The sequence below is a fragment of the Equus przewalskii genome, chromosome 5 (assembly GCF_037783145.1).
Source record: "Equus przewalskii isolate Varuska chromosome 5, EquPr2, whole genome shotgun sequence".
NCBI classification, from domain to species: Eukaryota; Metazoa; Chordata; class Mammalia; order Perissodactyla; family Equidae; genus Equus; species Equus przewalskii.
Window position 1 is genome coordinate 28,987,090 of NC_091835.1, and position 17,660 is coordinate 29,004,749.

At 53.1% G+C, this 17,660-nt stretch overlaps 1 protein-coding gene and 1 long non-coding RNA gene across 2 annotated transcripts in view; one reads left to right on the forward strand and one right to left on the reverse strand.

Annotated features, from left to right (window-relative positions):
• The window catches only part of ADA2 (adenosine deaminase 2), a 29,896-nt gene that overhangs the window by 3,434 nt on the left and 8,802 nt on the right, over window positions 1-17,660 (forward strand). Inside the window, exons 3-6 of the mRNA XM_070618922.1 lie at window positions 750-975; window positions 2,206-2,416; window positions 15,120-15,247; window positions 17,159-17,249. Of these exons, the coding sequence (XP_070475023.1) occupies window positions 750-975; window positions 2,206-2,416; window positions 15,120-15,247; window positions 17,159-17,249 (656 nt within the window). The remainder of the gene's footprint in view (window positions 1-749; window positions 976-2,205; window positions 2,417-15,119; window positions 15,248-17,158; window positions 17,250-17,660) is intronic.
• LOC139083312 (uncharacterized) lies at window positions 4,532-8,491 on the reverse strand. Its single transcript, XR_011539937.1, has 3 exons — window positions 8,370-8,491; window positions 6,748-7,513; window positions 4,532-5,352 (listed from the first exon to the last, which is right to left on the reverse strand). It is a non-coding gene; the product is annotated as an uncharacterized lncRNA (long non-coding RNA).

Genomic DNA, 17,660 nt, shown 5'->3' on the forward strand with positions numbered 1-17,660 from the left:
GAGAGGGTGACACAGCACAGCTCACACAGCTGGGACACCTGCTAAGGGGCCAGTGTCCAGGCCAGGTGCCAGATGGAGCAGGAGGAGCAGAGGGACATTGCACACTGTGTCTTCAGGAGCGCTGCAGTCAAAACTGTTGTCAGGCCTGAAGGATAAACATGGCGCCTCAAATGGCAAAACCTGCAGGCCAGAAGCAGCCTAGATACTGGTGGGAAGCAGGGAATGGAAAGGCAATGGGTGAGCCATTGGGGAGCCAGATGAGAGGATCGAGGACAACTGTGCAAACAGGACTAGAGTGAGGGCGGGGGCCGAGGCTCATTTGTATTACGTCCCATCATGGAGTGTTGGGGGGCAGGGCCGCATTCAAAGGCCTGGGCTCTCAACTGAGAGCCAGAAGCTGACGGTGCCCCAACTTGTACACCAATCTTCTGATGCCAAGCCTGCTGCTGCCCTGCCCTACCGTGCTGCTCTCTTGCCTGAGAACACCCATGGCTTTGGACTAGTGAGGGAGGAAGCCAAAGACCTATTCCTAGACCAGAGCAAAGAAGGCAGTGGCCATCCTGAGGGGACAAAGGCAGACCCAGGCCTGGGAGGGCTTTGAACTCAAGTGTGACAGGTACAGTATGCTGAGTGCTGGGAGGTTCTGCCAGAAAGAAATCCTTGTGCTTCCCACTTGTTCGTGTGTGCTGTCCGCACGGAGCCCTGGAATCAGGGATCCTCCGCCTCACCACCTCTTCTTCCCTTTCCAGGGGCTGCCTTACACGTCCACGACTTCAGCATCCTAAGCATGGACTGGCTGGTGAAAAATGTCACCTACAGGCCCCACTGCCATTTCTGTTTCACTCCGAAGGGGGCCCTGCAGTTCAAATTTGCTTACCCAACTCCCCCGACCCCTAGGCCAGCAGAATGTTCGGAGTGGATTTTGCTGGAGAAGTATCGCAGGGGGCTGCAGAACGTCACTGAGTTTGACAACAGGTGAGTGTAGTTCAGAAGGAATGTGTCACGCACCTGTCCGAGGTGGTACGCGGTGTGCGGGTGTGTCTTCCTTGGTACAAACCCATATATAAAAATCTGGCCTAAAAAAGAGTCAGGTGGCTTTTTCTTTTTAACTTTACAGGACACTTGGCTTCACAGAGGCATTCAACACCTTTTCTGTTCACAGCAAGTTCCTGTACATTTAAAATCTGATTTGATCTGCAAAAAGTGTTAAGAGCAACACCGTGGCTGCATCAAATGAGCTTTGTCTAGGTGCTCAAAAAGACCAGGAAGAAGGGAGTTCCCGCTTCCTGGAGCAATGCCAGTCCAGCTTGTGGATAAAATGGCTTGAAAACGTGATGGAGCCACTTGCTAACAAACTTGTATAGTAATAATTATTTTAATCACAGAACCATCTACAGAGTGCTTTCATGCGGTTATTTCCCTTACGAATGAGAAACATGAGGCTTTACATGGTTAAGGAGGTTCCCCAAGGCCACACAGCTGGTGAACGGCTAGGCGGGGATGTAAGCTGGGTCATGCAGTGCAAGTCCAGAGCTGTTCCATCATTCCCCCTGCGTCAGTTTACTGGGATGCTCGGACAGACCAACACAGGCTGGTCGCTTAAACAATATAAATTTAGCTTCTCACTGGTCTGGAAGCCAGAAGTCCAAGACCGAGGTGTTGGCAGGGTTGGTTTCTCCTGAGGCCTCTCTCCTTTGTTTGCAGATGACCGCCTTCTTGCTGTGTCCTGTGGGTGCACTCCTGGCGTCTCTGAGCCACACCTATCTGAGTAGGGCCCCACCCTTATGATCTCATTTTAACTTAATTGCCTCCTTAAAGGCCCCATCTCCAAATACAGTCACATGGGGGACTTAGAATTTCAACATATGAATTTGGGGGAGACACAATTCAGTGCATAAAACCCCCCAAAGAGAACCTAGTCTAGGCTGTAAGTATGAAGGGATCAGATGGGCTAAGCACGAGGAGGGACAGGAGAGCCCAGTGGTGGGAACGTCCTGCCTGAGTTGCCTCCTGGGGAGTAAAAGCAGGCCTGGGACAGAGGCCTCCGGCAGAGCCCAGGATGCTTCCCTTGGCTCTCATCACTGCTCACTCCGTGCATCCTGGTTTTTCCCGGATGGGAGAAGTGAGGAGGGCAGGAATCTCAGGAGCCTGGAGGCGAAGGCCTGTACATGCCTCCTCAGCTTGCCCCCTTTGTGTCCCGGACAGCCTGCTGAAGAACTTCACTCTGATGACCAAGAACCCCGAGGCGACTTATGCAGACCAAAATGCAGTCTGGGCCAAGTTTGAAGCCATCTTCTTCACCATCTCCGGCCTTGTCTACTATGCCCCAGTGTTCAGAGACTATGTCTTCCAGGCCCTGGAGGAGTTCTACCAGGACAGCGTGCTCTATCTGGAGCTCAGAGCCATGCTGTTCCCGGTGAGTCCGTCTCTCCTGTCCTCTGCTCTGGCTTGACTTTCAGATCTCACCCTGTAGGTCTTCACAGGCTCTCTACCCTGGTACTGGTCCAGGACTGAATGCCGGCTTCAGCCCCAAGGGGACATGTGCCTTTCCAGGGCCACCATGAGCAAGGATCCCAGAAGTGGACTGGGCTGGTCCCAGCACAACAGTCAACGTGCCCCTCACCACCCTGTCCCTCCTTCTCTCGCGATGCCCATCTCTCACCTTCTCCCAGATGTGTAGCCTCCTGGGTGCGCAGGGTTCCCTGGCCGTGGACTCTGAGCTGGGCCTCGTGCCTCGACCTTTCTTGAGCCGGCTCCTTTCATGTCACAATTTAGCTTACCCGACCCCTCAGGGTGGTGATGCTCTTGGTACAAGGGACAGCTGCTGAATCTGGAAATGGATCTAGTTGCATGTGACGGTGGGGACTGGTCAGTTCCTGGGGGCCCTTTCTGTGGAGCACCACTGCACTTTAACACGGTCTTCTATGGGCAATGCTGCCGCGACAGAAGAGCAGGTGGACAGCTCACTCCCAGGTTTCCCATCTGCCCATCTGCCACGACAGTGTCTTCTAGCAGAGCTCAGGACACAGCTACCCCTGGGCTGGCAGTGCTGGCTGAGGTGTCTGCAAGGAAGGCGAGGGCCTGGTGACCTCCACTTCCCTTCCTCCCAGGCTGGGGCCCCCCCGCTCTCTGCCAGTTTCTGCTCTGGGCCCAGGTCCTGACGGCCCCTTCCACAATGCTTTCCCCTCTGCCTTCCTCCCCTCTGCCTACTGCAGACTCTCTGTTTCCTCTTTGTTCCACTGCAGAAGCTTCCTCCCTGATTTCTCTTCAAATCATTCTATACCCAAGCTTTTCTTTAATCTCTCTGAAATGCAGTTTTTGTGTGTGTGATTCCCAAGTGTCAGTGGAATAAAGTTCAGCTCTTCGGCATGAAATGAGAGCCCCTCACATCTGGAGTGTATTCACCACCCCAACGTTATTGCTCAATCTTCTTTCTCTTTCTTTCTTCCTACCTTTTTTCCTTCCTCCCTCTCTCCATCTCTCTTTTCTTTTTCTTCCCTTTCTCCTTTCATTGATTCATCAAACATCTGCAAGCTCCTCCTCTGTGTCAGCACCGTGCTAGTTGCTGGGTGTACAAAGGCATAGAGGACAGAAACCACGCCCTTACAAAGGACAAGTTTCTCCCTGGGTAAACAAGTAAATATAACAGACACTCTTGTAATGCTAAAGAACCGTTGATAGGGTGTAGAGAGAATACACAGAAGGAATTGGTTAGTGCTGCCTGATGGGTAGGAGGGAGACGGAACAGCATTGTAGAGGACGGAGAAAGCTCTAGCAAGTCCTGGAAGACAAGGATGGGTTGCTGAGTTGAAGGGCAAAGGCTGGAGAAGTCCTATCTGTCTGTGAAGCAGCACGAACAAAGATAAAGGTTCTATAGAGGCCTGTGTGGGGCCTTTGTGGGTCTAGATCAAGGAGCTCATCATGACTGGGTCCTAAGACTCTAGGGGTGCTCACTGAAAATAAGACCAGGGAGGGAGACAAGGCTGAGGGGGAGAAGCTCTGGCTCCCTATCAAAGGCTGCACTCCGGAGGTGAAAGGAGCCACCGGGCAGTTTCCCGCAAGGGGTATGAGCACATTCGCAGTTTAGGAAGGTCACTCTGGCAGCGCTGGGGAGAGCAGATTGGAGGGTCAGGGGCTCCTCTGGTTAAAAGGGGGGACTGGAGGCTGGAGGCCATGGAAGAGACAGGGAGGCTCAAGATGGGAGGACTGGAATGAAGACAGAAGTAATGAGGAGTGATGGATGCAAGCAACGTGCAGGGGGAAGAACCTACAAGTCCTGGTGACTGACTACATGGGGGTGAGGATTCTACTATGACTTGCTGGCATTTGGCATTTGGCTTGGCAGACAATGGTGACATTTATGGAGATAGGGAATGTAAGAGGAGGAGCAGGATGGGGAGGGAGAAATGATAATTTTGGTTTTGAACTGGTCAAGTTGGAGGTACCTCTGAGACAATCCACATAGGAAGATGTCCCAGAAGTGGTCGGATACATAAGTTTGGAGTGTTGACCTAAAAATAAAGAGCCAAAATGAGGGGCAGTGAGGTGTTTATTTTGGGATCAAAGAATTCGGGAAGCAGAGATTCAGGTAGAAACCCAGTGTCCTGATTACAGGATAGGAGCTTAGGGTTTTTATGGGAAAAATGGAGGATGAAGTCAGTTGCTTGAAAGAAGAGTCCATTGGTGCTGGATGAGGTCGGGCTAGGTTTGTACTTCACAGATCGGCCTGAGGTTTGATCATCAGGCAAAAGGCTAGGCTTGCATTTCATTGATTGGTTAGCGATTCAGTCCTCAGCAAAGTCCAATTTCACCAGTCCTTATAAGATTTTTTTTTTTATTTTTTCCCTTTTTCTCCCCAAAGCCCCCCGGTACATAGTTGTATATTCTTTGTTGTGGGTCCTTCTAGTTGTGGCATGTGGGACACTGCCTCAGCGTGGTCTGATGAGCAGTGCCATGTCCGCGCCCAGGATTCGAACCAACGAAACACTGGGCCGCCTGCAGCGGAGCTCGCGAACTTAACCACTCGGCCACGGGGCCAGCCCCAATTTCACCAGTCCTTATAAACGGGACATTCTTGTCCTTACTGACTTCTTGGAATGTTGGCAGCTTGGTCCAGTTTGGAAGATAAAGAAAACAAGACGTGCAAGGCAAGTCCTCTGAGACAGCTGCTCTGGCTCCGTTTTAATAGGACTCCACTCTTGTCATCTTTCATAGGAGCGCAGAAGAGAGTTCTAGCCTGGAAACATATGTTTGACATTTATCTGCAGAAAGGTGATCATTAAAACTCTGAGAGTGGATGAATCTCCCGTGGAAGCTGTAGGATGAGAAGATTAACAGGCCGGGAGGGCAGCCCTGTGAACAGAAATAGGATGAAAAGTTCATGAAGTGGACTTAGAAGGAGCAGGCATGGGGCAGGTAGAGAACTAGGACACAGCTGTCCCAGGGGCCAAGGAGAAGGGGATTTGAAGAGAGGGAGCCACGTGGCAAGGTGAGGCCAAGGAAAATGTGGATTGAAAAGAGCCCATCAGATTTGGAAATTAGGAGGTCGCCTTTGAGCAGTTTCTACGGCATGGCATGCTGAGAAGAGAAGCCTAATTTCCAGGAGGAGAAAAAGGAAATGCAGGTGATACACTGGAGCCAGGTTGGGCGCCTGTGACTTGAGAGAAAGAGAGAGGGAGGCAGGCAGAGAGGGAGCACAGGGCCCAGGGGGCCTGTTTTCAGGGCAGGGCTGACTTTGCACACATAAGGAAGGAGTCTGGAGAGGTTACAAACAGGGGAGAAGAGAGTGAGAGAAGGCATGCTGCACCCTTGGGACAAAAGGAGAGGCCACTCCAGCACCCGGAGTGAGGCTGTCCTTGAACCAGAGACCGCTCTCAAAGACTGGAGGAAAGGCAGGCGAGGGGCAGGTAGAGATGCTGGCGGGACGAGAGTTGGGAGCTGAGGGAGGAGGTCCTGCCTCCTCCCTGTATTTCTATCACAGGCAAGGCAGGAATGTCCACTGGACCCAGGGCCACGAGAGGTGGCGGGGGGTTTGAGAGAACCACCTCAGGGACGGACAGGTTGCTGATCCCAGACAGACGAAGTGATCCCCTAGAGATCCGAGGGTCAGCCTAGGATGGAGATGGGGTCTGCATTCACCCCAGCCGGAGTGTGATGCCCTTCTGTACCTCCACCCACAGGGACAGAAAATGTTATGATGGAGCCCCAGTTAGCAGGATGAACCATGTGCGAGAACCAAGGTGAAGACGTGGGGGCAGTGCCGAGGCAGGGGGCTCTCAGCTGGGGGGCGCAGGGAGCGAGAGAGAGGGCAGCTGGACAGAGGCCAGCTGAGGTCAAGTCTTGGGAACTTGCAGGGGCTGCTAAGGGAGGAAGCAACCTGGAGAGACGGGAGGCAGGGAGAAACTGGTAAATCTGAGCTTAACTTATCTGAGGGGAGCAGGCTGGGTGATAAGCACCAAGGCAAGGCCACCGAGTTGCAAGAGCTGGGGGAGTGCGTGTCCTTGGGATCCAGCACGCCCAGGAAGACCAGGCCGCAATGGCTCAGGATGGTGGAGGAGTCGGGGTGCAGGAGCAGGGGCCTCTCCTGAGTAAGCTGAGAAAATGGTGCCCTCAGAGCACTCCAAGAAGATGTTAGAGATGGCTCTGTTGTTCGATTTAAGGGAGAGAGGTTGAAGAGAGTGAAATGGAAAGGGGGAGGGAGAGCCCAAAAGAAGAAGCACTATTCAAAAATAGCACCCAATCACTGACTTTAGGGTTTTGCATTTGGGCCAGAAGCAAGAGACGTCAGGATTTCAGGTGCTATGAGATGGAGCCACCTCAGATTTACAGACGAACTGCGGAAGCCCAGCCTTCAAGCACTCTGGGGGTGGGGGCATCTGTTGAGGAGAGCAGCCCTGGATGATCAAACGCTACTAGATGATTCTTTTGGTGAATCTACTGAAGAGAACTTTTCTGAGGACCCTTTTTTTTTTTTTTTTTTTTGGTGAGGAAGACTGGCGCTGAGCTAACATCTGTGCCAATCTTCCTCTATTTTTTGTCAGTGGGATGCTACTACAGCATGGCTTGATGAGAAGTGTGCAGGTCTGCACCCAGGATCTGAACCCATGAACCCTAGGGGCTGAAGCGGAGTGTGTGAACTTAACCCCTATGCCACTGGCCAGCCCCCTGAGTACTTTTCTTTGGGGAGCAGGGTTGGGGTATTGTAGGAGTGTTGGATTTCTGAATGTTCTATTTGGTGGGCTCACGAAAAGTTGAGCTAATTATAGGTTTGAAGCGACCTTTGGGTAGAGCTCTCCTCTACGTTTTGTCCATATGAGTCTTCTTATTCATTGAAATATTTATTAAGTACACCAATGCCTTGGTGACTGGCCTCCAAGTTCGTGGCAGGGCCCACAGGGTGGCATTCTTTTGGTTGTTAGCATATTCCATGGCCTTTATGGGTTCAGAAATTATATTGTTTGTACACCCAGAAGTGATACGGCCCCAGAGGACTGACACACATTGACCAAATTTCCTAAGAGAGAGATGTATAAACAAGAAAGTCAGAGTGCTGTTTTCAGAAAAATCTATCAATCAGACTAGATACTTATGCTTCCTGATCAGGAAATTCTCTCCTTTAAGGCAAATCTTAACCTCTCTTGAAGCGAAATTATAGCCAGAAGGGTGTTGGTGAGCCAGAACCCTAATAACCCCTGTCATTGAGCTCTGAGAGTCTAAGGGAGCAGAGAATAGTGTTCCTAACTTTTGGAAAATCTGATGAAAGCTATCACTCTTTACCGGGGCGGGGGATACTAGAATGAATCGACTATTAAGACAGTGTTTTCACATGAGTCCATACCCACCCATAAAATGTGTCTGGACACAGTGCAATGTGCAGGGACTCTGATGTTTTTACATTCTAAAAAATGTTTAATTCTGTTTGGGATTCCTAAACTGAGGTTACCAGCCCGGTTTGACTGAAAAGGGTTCAAGGACTCTCTAACGAAGGCCACACGCGCCCCAAGAACCAGTCACGCCAGCTGGGGGCGGTGCGCCTTGCTGTCATCAGAGACGAGGGTTGCTCAGTTTCAGCTCTCCCCTTTCTGTGCGTCCTGGGCTGACCCGCCCCTCTCCTTAGATGCGCTGGCCCCTCTCTCAGGTGAGCTCAGGCCCCGCCGTGACGTCAGCCCTCAGGTGATGTCATCTCCCCACCAGGCCCCGCTGTTTGAGGTCTAACACTGAGAGCGACCTGCACGTCTAGCTCTGGGTTCTCGGGAAGCGAGAGCGGGCTTGCCTGTGCCCCTCGGGAGAGCTCTCACTAGTTCTGTGAGCCACGGATAAGACCTACGCAGAAACGATGCTTTGAAAAGGAAAGAGAGGGTCCGACCCACCTGCCTGTAAGAGGAGAATGTCTGAGATGAGCCGGCGCTGGGCCCGGGCTGGCGGGAAGAAACAGCGCTTTCCAGGACAGTGCGCTCCTGCGCTTTGGCCCCGAAAACCCCGCTCTCCCCGCGCGCGGGCTCCGCCCCTGGAAGCGCCCCCACACCTCGCCCGGCCCAGCCCGCCTAGTCCCCGCGCCGTCCGCGTCCCGGTGGCGCCCTCTGGGCCCCGCGTGTGCCGCCCTTGCTGCTTATGGCTAGCTGTGGGTTATTTCAGGCGGCACCGGGTCTTACGTTGCCTGGTGTCCTCAAGAGGCCCCGATAGTGACAGGCATGCGTCTTGATGGTGGTCCTCAGACTTGGGTGTACCTAGGAATAGTTTGGAGGCTTGTTCGACCCCGCCTCCAGGACTGATTCCGCGCTCTTGGGCAGGCCCAGGAAGCTGCGAAGTTAACTAGCCGCCGTCCCCGCTCGAATGCAGATGCTGGGATCCAGACCGCGCCGGGGAAAGGCCTTCTTCACCTTGACTTTTACAAAGCACTAAACATTGTCTTGTTTGAGTCTCGCAACAACCCTGCATTTTACAGATGTGGAAACTGAGGCTTGGAAAGGTCAAAGAGCTTGAGCCAGGTCACGTTGGTGGTAAGGAGGGACAGGATAGAGGCCGGGGTGCTGGGCTTTCTGAGCGTTGTGGCAGTCACGGTCCTCTCCAAAGGAGCTCCATCGGGGGCATCCGGCTGCGATGCTAGTCCTGCCCGGCAAACGAGAGCCCCTCGGATTGGCGAGCTGACGCCTCACCCCGAATGGGGCTGGCCCCCACTAGGGCGTTGCTTGCCGTGGGGCAAGTCCTGGCAGCTTCTTCAGCGCCGGGAGCCGGAGGGCCCTCAAGCCTGGTAAAGCCTGCGGCTCCTTAGGGGGCGGGGAGACATCGCGGAGAGCGGGTGCGGGTCCAGGTTGATTCGAGGGCTGTGCTTCCATCTTGAGGCCGGTGGAGAAGTATCTGGGGGAAGTTGGTGCGAGTTGGACTGGAGGGAAAGAGAAAGGCTGGAGAAGTGTTTTCCAGCTCCATCCGTCCCCTTTTCTGTGTTCGTGTTATCTCCTTACCGTGCCGAGGGCGGACACTTGGGCGCCAGGGTATTTACCCCGGGGGCCTGCCCAGCTCTTCTCTCCCCACTCCGCCAACACCCCACCACCCCCTAGCCAGCCTTCCTAGAGCTGCCGGCTGCCGGGACTCGGGACTCGGGATTCTGGTAGAAGCTGAGGGGGATGGGATTTGACCATTTGTTCTGGGCTGACCCGGGAACAAAGGCCTCTGGCAGCAGAGGGTCTGTGCCTTAATGCCCCCCATTAGCCAGAGCAGGGAGCCATCAACACATTAACAACTAAAAACCGTCTGCACTGGAATTCTTTTGCTGAGCCGCAGGACTCCCCCTTCTTGCTGGTGGGGCTAATTCCGGGCCTGGGAGGATGTTGATGGCCTCTCCTCGCGGCTCAGCCTCCTATTGTCTTCCTAATGCTGATAACAAAGGCTGCTTGCCTTTAGCAACAGTTGCTAGGCGGGTCTTATCTCCTGGGCTCCAGTCCCTTCCCCCACGGCCAGCATCTGAGGCCTAGACTGGGTCCCGGCCACTCCTCAGAGGGCAGCTCTTACAGGCCCCTGGAGGGCTGGCAACAGGAGGGCGCCCTGCTGGCGCTTACTCATGGGGGTCTTAGAAGAGAGACCGTCAGCGGCAAAGAGAAAGAGGGCCCACCATGGTCATTTCCAGACATGTTCCTGGATGCTGTCACTTGGGTAGCAGGCAGGACTAGTGCCCCCCTATCCACCCCCCACCCCGCAAGGATTTTCCTGGATTCTTAGCAGACCCTTCATTACAAATACCACCTGGCTTTTTGCTGAAGTGACCACCATTTCATATCATTGGTGTTTCTCTATGAGAGTACTGGCAATAGCACTTAACGTCCTACGCTGTAATTATGCTGTTTGTCAAATCGACAAGAATGGTAGACCTTAACCCTAGCTATACACTATACATGAGAATCACCTGGGGAAGTAAAAAAACCTAACAGGTTCCACCCCAGAGCTTCTGATTTAATTAGTCTGGGGTGGGAGCCAGCATGTTCCCCTCCCTGAGTGATTCTAATATGCATTCAGGGCTGAGGCTCTGCGACCCCTGACACGGTAGTATGAAGGTGAGGGCAGGGATCTCTGCTGACGGGACCTCAGGGTCAGCAAGATTCTGAAACTGAGCAGACTTTCAGCCCCCACTCCAACTGGAGTAGGACTGACTTTGTTAACCTTTTTAACCCTCAAAATCCTCATCTCTAAAATGAGACCCACCTAATAGTGCGATTTTGAGAATGAAATGAGATTCCGCTGTGACGCTCTCAGCCTACCCCTGGCACCCAGCAGAAGCTCAGCCAATGCCTGTGAGGGAAACTGCTCGAGCAGTGAAAGCCAGTGGCTTCGGGAGTGAGAAATTCTGAGTCCTCATTTCTGGTCTGATACAAACTAATTGTGTGACCTTGAGCAACTCTGCTCCCAAAGTTCCCTTTGATCCCTTCCAGCTTCAGAATTCTTTCATTCCATGATACCCGTAGACAATAAAACTTTGTAATCTTATATTGGCTTGTGAAAGTAGCATGTGGTTTGAATAATTTGCCCACAAATTTATAGTCCTCAATTAAACCAGACAGTCAAGAGTCATTTGACAATGGGGACATGTTGTGAGATATGTGTCTCTGGGTGATTTTGTTGTTGTGTGAACACCGCAGAGCACTCACACACACCGAGACGGCAGAGCCTACCACACAGCCACGCTGAATGGGACCACTGTCACATACATGGTCCCTCGTTCACTGAAACGTCCTTATGTGGCACATGACTGTAGTTAAAAGTTGAGATAATCCAAATTGAGCCCAATATATTTTTAATTCAAGAGGGGCTATTACATGGATATAGCAGCTTTTGTATCACTTAGTCTTGGATGAGTGATTGACACCACCTACTTGTACTTACAGATTGTTAAATTCTTGATATTAACTCATTTTCCTAGGGCAACTGCAGAGTTTGAGTTGTTTTTCTACATCTGATGATAGATTGGCAATATTATTATTAATAGTTATCATTTCTAAGTGCTTTACAAATATTAGCTCATTTGATCCTTGCAACAACCCTAGGAGGTATGACACTTGGCACAGGGAGCCTGAACCCGGAAGGCTGACCCGAACCTCCAAACCAGCTGAGACCTTTCCTGCACACCCGGCTTCATGGCGGTGTGCTACCCAAACTAGCTGTGAGGCTGTGAGGAGTGGCAGGTCTCCCCTCTGGAAGGGACCTTCCACTCCTTGAAGTGGGGGTTCTTTTGAGCATTCAGGTTCTGTCCTAGGTGCTTCCAGCACTGAAGCCTGCAGTTTCTTTGCCCAAGGACAGGGGCGCAGAAGCACAGGGCATGGGCAGCCTTGGTGGCAATTTACTGGGGTACCAGGAATCTAGGAAATGCTCTGAATGCGGCTTCAGCATCTCTAGACCTGATCTTTATGGCTCCCCATGTGACGGGAACCAGCAGCGGGACTAGAACCCTGGAAGGCAGGGGCCCCAGCTCTCCAGTGATGAGCACTGGAATGATAGAATTGATGAGTTGGAACCGCTGCCATCTGCAAGCCCCCATCAGGCCCCCCGCGTCCCCCACCCCCCCTGCATCATTTGCCTATCTCTGCAGACTTGATTAATCTGCTGGAGATCTTCTTTTAGGCAGAGTTGTCGTTTGTTGATTTTTTTAAAAGGTTTTTCTTCTGTCTTCCTTCTGTTCTACTAGCACTGCTCCACTGGCCACCCCTCCAGCACCGTCTATACATCCATGCAGGCTGGGGCATAGGCCTTTTAAAACTCCAGGTGGACAGCCCTCTTCTTAAGTTAATGCCCATTGATGGAGCTTCTCCTCCGGTGCCATAGGAAGGAGATGGGAAGATCAAAACCACATGGACCCTACACTCAGGGGTTTACAATCCAGTGAGGGTGTCTGGGCAGGTGACTGAGTCCTGACAGAGCCATCAAGGCATGGAGCAGAATTCTGTTCTTCCCTTCTGCAGATCAGCTGGGGAACGCCAAGACCACTTCAAATAAAAATTCTGCGTTGGATTAACACAATGGTTCTCAAACTTTTACACTCAAAAAACTTGGAGGATCCCAAACAGCTTTTGTTTCTGTGGATTATAGCTACTAAATCCCGTATAATATAGCCTGTATTAGAAATTAAAACTGAGAAATTTTCAAAACAAGACTACACAAGCATATGATCCCTTATTTGTCAGAGCAATATTGTCACACATGATGCAGCTTCTGGAAAATTCTGTACACGTGTGAGAGAATGACAGTGAAAAAGACAAATAACATCTTAAAATTTTTATGAAGAGAGTTTTGACTTTGTAGATAGCCTGAAAAAGCCTAGGGGATCCACGGGGTCCCTGAGCACACTTTGAGAACCGCTGGGGTATAGCATATAGGTTCTTTCAGCATCAAAGATTTGAAGATTCTAACAGAGTGCCTGGAAGTCTGCTGAGGCCTTGATCAGTGACAGGAAAAGCTCTGTTAAAAAGTCCTTGGTAAAGTAGGAGAGGAGGAAAGTAGCTTTTCTTTTACTCTCTCAGATTCTATTCTTGGGACCTGCAAATTAAACTGACAAAAGCCACATTAACAGGAGAAAAGGAATACAAGTTCTCTTTGATGTGAATATTTAATTTTTACATGCATGGAGGCCTTCATAGAAAATTGAAGACCCAAAGAAGTAGATAGACTAGGTGCTTATGTACTATTTTAGCAAATGGTGATAAACTGTGGAGAAGTGACAAGACAAAGGAAAAGAGGTATGAGCTTCTGGGGCCCTCAGTGTGGGAAGGTGAATGTGGGGCTCTTTTGGTAAGGCTGTCTGCAGACCCCACTCAGCGGCTGGCTGTCCCCCGTGGTAAGGGTGGCCCTCCGCCTGGTGTGGGGGCTGGAAGGGGACACTTTCACAGGCAGAGAGGTGCGTCCTGCTGCCAGGCAGGTAGGAGCAGGGCAGAGAGCTCCGTCTGTGTTCGCTGCTCCCTAACTGCCTTCGGTTTGAAACAGTCCTTCTGCAAAGTGGCATATTTCCAGGGTGGCATGTTCCAATGCCTGCAGTAGACGATAGTGAGACGGGCGATCCTAGATACTGAGGGAACAGTACCTAAGGGTCTCCTCTCTGGGAGTCCTGGCAGTGGACCGTTTGGTGAGGCTGCACACGGTTGCTCCGAGGCCAGCGATCAGGGCGGTACCCTGAGATCTAGCGCCCCAGGGCCAGGTGGTCTGCAGCAGGGCGGGCGGGCAGAGGCCTGCCGGGGAGCCTGCTGCCCAGGGACCAAGGGCAGTGCCGCAGAGCTGCCACCAGCAGGCGGGGAGGTCCCTGGGCTGGGAGAGTGGTCTGGGGCGAGTGACGGGGGGCACGAGAAGAGGCCCCCTGAGCACCCAGCTCCTGTGAGGCCAGGGGATCGGGAGCCAGAGAGCTGACTCCAGTGAGGAGAAGGCACTTTCCCTTCAGGATGAAGAGGCCGCTCTTGGCTCCCTCCTGCCTCCCTCTGCCTCTGCTCCCTGAACCCTGTCAGCCCTGGCTCTGGGCAGAGCCACTGTCCCCTAGTCCAGGACTAGCAACCCTGTAGCACCGAGGCCACCTGGGATGGGGCCACCTACCTACACATTGGCTGCCCCCGTCCCTGCTTATCAAGTCCAGTCACCTCTCCAGGCCCAGCCTTCCTCAGGGAGAGCCACTCTGAGGCTACCCAGTGACGGGGAGCCCCTTCTTCCTCTACGATCCCTATACCTCTGTTTAGCACTTAATTCTTCCTGCTTTGTTTATAAAGACGGGAGAGTCTGTCCTCCAAAAACTCCTTGACGGCAGGCATCCTGCTCGTTAGCATGTCTTCCTCCCTTCCAATGCCCGGCACAGTTCCTTACACACCACAGGTCCTCCATTCATGCTGTAGAAGTGACTTGAACCCCGGTGTCTCCCCATCCTCCCTCGCCTACAGTCTCTGCAAAAACTCCCACATCTTCTCCTGACCTTCAACTGCCAATGCACACACCACTGTGTGCAGGAGTAAGGCCCCACCCCGTGACAGGGGAGGGCAGAGGGAGTTGCAGGGGAGGCGCCCAGCCCCCCTCCAGCCCCAGTCCAGTGCCTCTCCCAGCAGGCTGGTGGGGCTTGACCTGCTAGGTGGGCATTTCAGAGGAGACTCCTCTACCCCCCCCCCGCCCCCCCGCAAGTGTCATCTTCTCCACTGCCCCTTCCTCCTGTGTCTTACCTACTGCCCACTCCTGGCCCTTCTCCCTCTGCCCCAACCATGTCACTCTTGGTGTCCCTGGTGGCTGTGGTCACCTCAGGGACGCTTCACACGGGCTGGGAGAGTGGGGAGAAGAAGCAGGTCCTTGGACCACTCTCTGGCTCCTGTCCTCTCCCTAGCTGACCTGTCCTTCGTTCATTATATGAGTACTGATGGAGCACCCGCCTGTGCCAGGCCCTCTAGGTGGAGGACCAGCAAGGAACAGGACAGGCAGAGCGTCCAGCCTCATTGCATCTGAGAGCTTTCCCCCAGACGGGGCCAGGACTTCTGATAAGTGTCAGAGACCACCGAGGGCATTGAACAAGGAGACTGCAAAGCCCAGCCTAGTTTTAGAGACCATTGGTTATTGTGAATGAAATTTGCTTTGGTCCCCTCTGATGTTCAGTCGGGACGGTGCTTCCCTCCCAGGTGTATGAACTGAACGGGATGGTCCATAACCGAGAGTGGTCAGTGAAGACTTACAAAGAAGTGGCTTGTATGTTTGCGAAAAAGCATCCTGGGTTTATTGGAATCAAAATCATTTATTCGGATCACAGGTGAGAGAGAACGTGGCTGAAACTGCAAGAGTTGGCAGAAGGGGATGTGGGCAGAGCTATCAGGCCGGGAAGGGAGAGGGGAGAAAGGGGTGAGAAGGGAGGCTGGGAGCCAGAGGTCAGAGATCCCTTGATGTCAAAGAGCCAGGGCTCACTGTGTGCGCTTGCGTGTGAGTGCAAAACTCAGTATCTGAGGGACCGGCTCTGTGGCGCAGTGGTTAAGTTCGTGCACTCCGCTTTGGTGGCCCTGGGTTCACAGGTTCGGATCCCCGGCAGGGATCTACGCTCCGCTTATCAAGCCATGCTGTGGCAGGTGTCTAACATATAAAGTAGAGGAAGGTGGGCACGCATGTTAGCTTAGGGCCCATCTTCCGCAGCAAAAAGAGGAGGATTGGCGGTGGATGTTAGCTCAGGGCTAATGTTCCTCCAAAAAAAAATCAGTATCTGAAATCACTTCTAGTTTGAATCTTCACAGCCGGACTGAAATGAAGAACTGTGGCAATTTTCCAGATAATTCTAGGCTGTGACCCCACATTGGCCTGGTGACTCAGTTATAGCTATAATGCTTTTGCCTAAATGTTTGGATAATTGGCCCTTTTCTTTGTTTCAGTTTGCCACTGGGGCTCTGTCTCCTCTCAGCCACGTGCTCGCTGTGTGTGGCTGTGTGCGATGTCTTGGTTGGTGACGGGCCCTGAGTGACAGCTGTCTCAGTGTCTGTGTGTGGGGACCCCACAGCAGCATGGTGGTGTGGAGGACCCACTCCTTCCCCAAGCAAGTGCAGAAAGCCTCATAGCTTAATTTTCCTTCTGATTTTACCAAAGGAAGAGCTCTCCTCTCTTGTCAATGAGTAGCCAGCAATGGCCTGTGGCACCCAGGCTGGAGCCGCAGGGCAGCAGCCAGAGGGGATCAGCTCCGTCAGGCTTGGGCAGGGACAGGGCCGGCACCCCCATTTGTCAGCCCACCATGGGGCTGGGCTCCACAGGACAGTGAGACTTCCAGGCACTGCCCCCTGCCACGGCCCCTGAACACCCTCCCCTCCTCTGGGGCCTGCACCTGTGGGCTGGTCAGCCAGGATGGAGCTCACAGATGGGCCCACTGGTTCTGCTTAGAGGCTCTCTGGGGACCAGAGGCAGGAGGGCGTGAGGGCTGAGCCGAAGTGGTAAGTGTTCCCCGTGTCCCCTCAGGGCGCTGCGGGAGAGGGAATGGGCAAGTGTGGGGAAGAGGAGGCAGGACAAACTTTAGGTCACAGAACTGAGGATTGGAACGAGTGAGCCAGCTGCTGGCAGGGACCTTCGTCCTATCGCAGGTTGTGCCAGGCCTTTTCTTTTGGTGTTTTGTTGTTATGCTGCTTGCCTCGTCCCTGTCCTGGACTTGAAGAGAGAGGGTACAGAGGGAGGTCAGACAGCTTGGTTGTATGATTTCTGGAGTGCCCAGGGTCCTGCTGATTTAATCAGAGGAAGAGGACAAGTAGTTGCCAGGTCCAGCTGACTTGACAGGGACTTGGGTGACCTGTGGCATTTCACAGGTGTCCAGTGAACAGAGAGCTGGCCTCTGTACTGCACCGATTTCCAGGCCCCACCCTCTCAGGGATGCAGGACAAGTTTTGGACAAGGCCACTTCACTTCATCCAAATGTAGATAGATAAAGCTTGTCCCATGGGCCCCTTTGCCTCACCTCTTTTCAGAGAATGTGGGTCCCTCTGGAGCCAGCCAGAGTCCTTGACAGAGAGGGATGTGGCGAAATAGCTCTCAGATGTAGCCACTTAAAGGGATCAGAACAGCCCTGTGGGGACAGGGTGATGCGGGTTTGGGAGATGGTTGCTGTGGACCTTGGACTAGAGTAGCCATAGGCACCGAGGGAGCCCTCTGGGGTGCACAGCTCTGTCAGTGCTGAGCCATGCTGTCTCTCTTGCAGATCCAAAGATGTGTCCCTCATCATGGAGTCCGTCCGAACAGCCATGGTGCTTCGAGCCCTGTTCCCCAGGATGGTGGCAGGATTTGATCTGGTAAGGGACTCTGCCCACAGCAAGGCTGTCCGAGGGCGGGCCCAGCAGCAGCTCTTGGTGAAGGGCCAGGCAGCACCCACTGAAGCCCTCTGCAGAGGCTCAGGCTGCCACCCACCGGCCTGGTCAGAGTTCAGCGCTGACCCTCTCTAGGGGCCTGCGAGGGGATGACAGAAATGGCTGGATGGCTAAAAGGGGAAGTTCCAGAATAAGGAAGGCATTCAGGGAGTTCGGACAATAGTGATAGGCTTGTTCCCCATTCCCCTGCCTTCTGCCCACACTGCTCCCCTCCATCTGGCCCTTCCAGCTGCGGCACATGGGGTCGTGTCTGGAAGCAGAGATGGGGCTCGCCCTGGCAAACTGTCACGGCTGTGAAAGCTGTCCCTCCCCTCGCCTGCCATCGCTTCCCCAGCT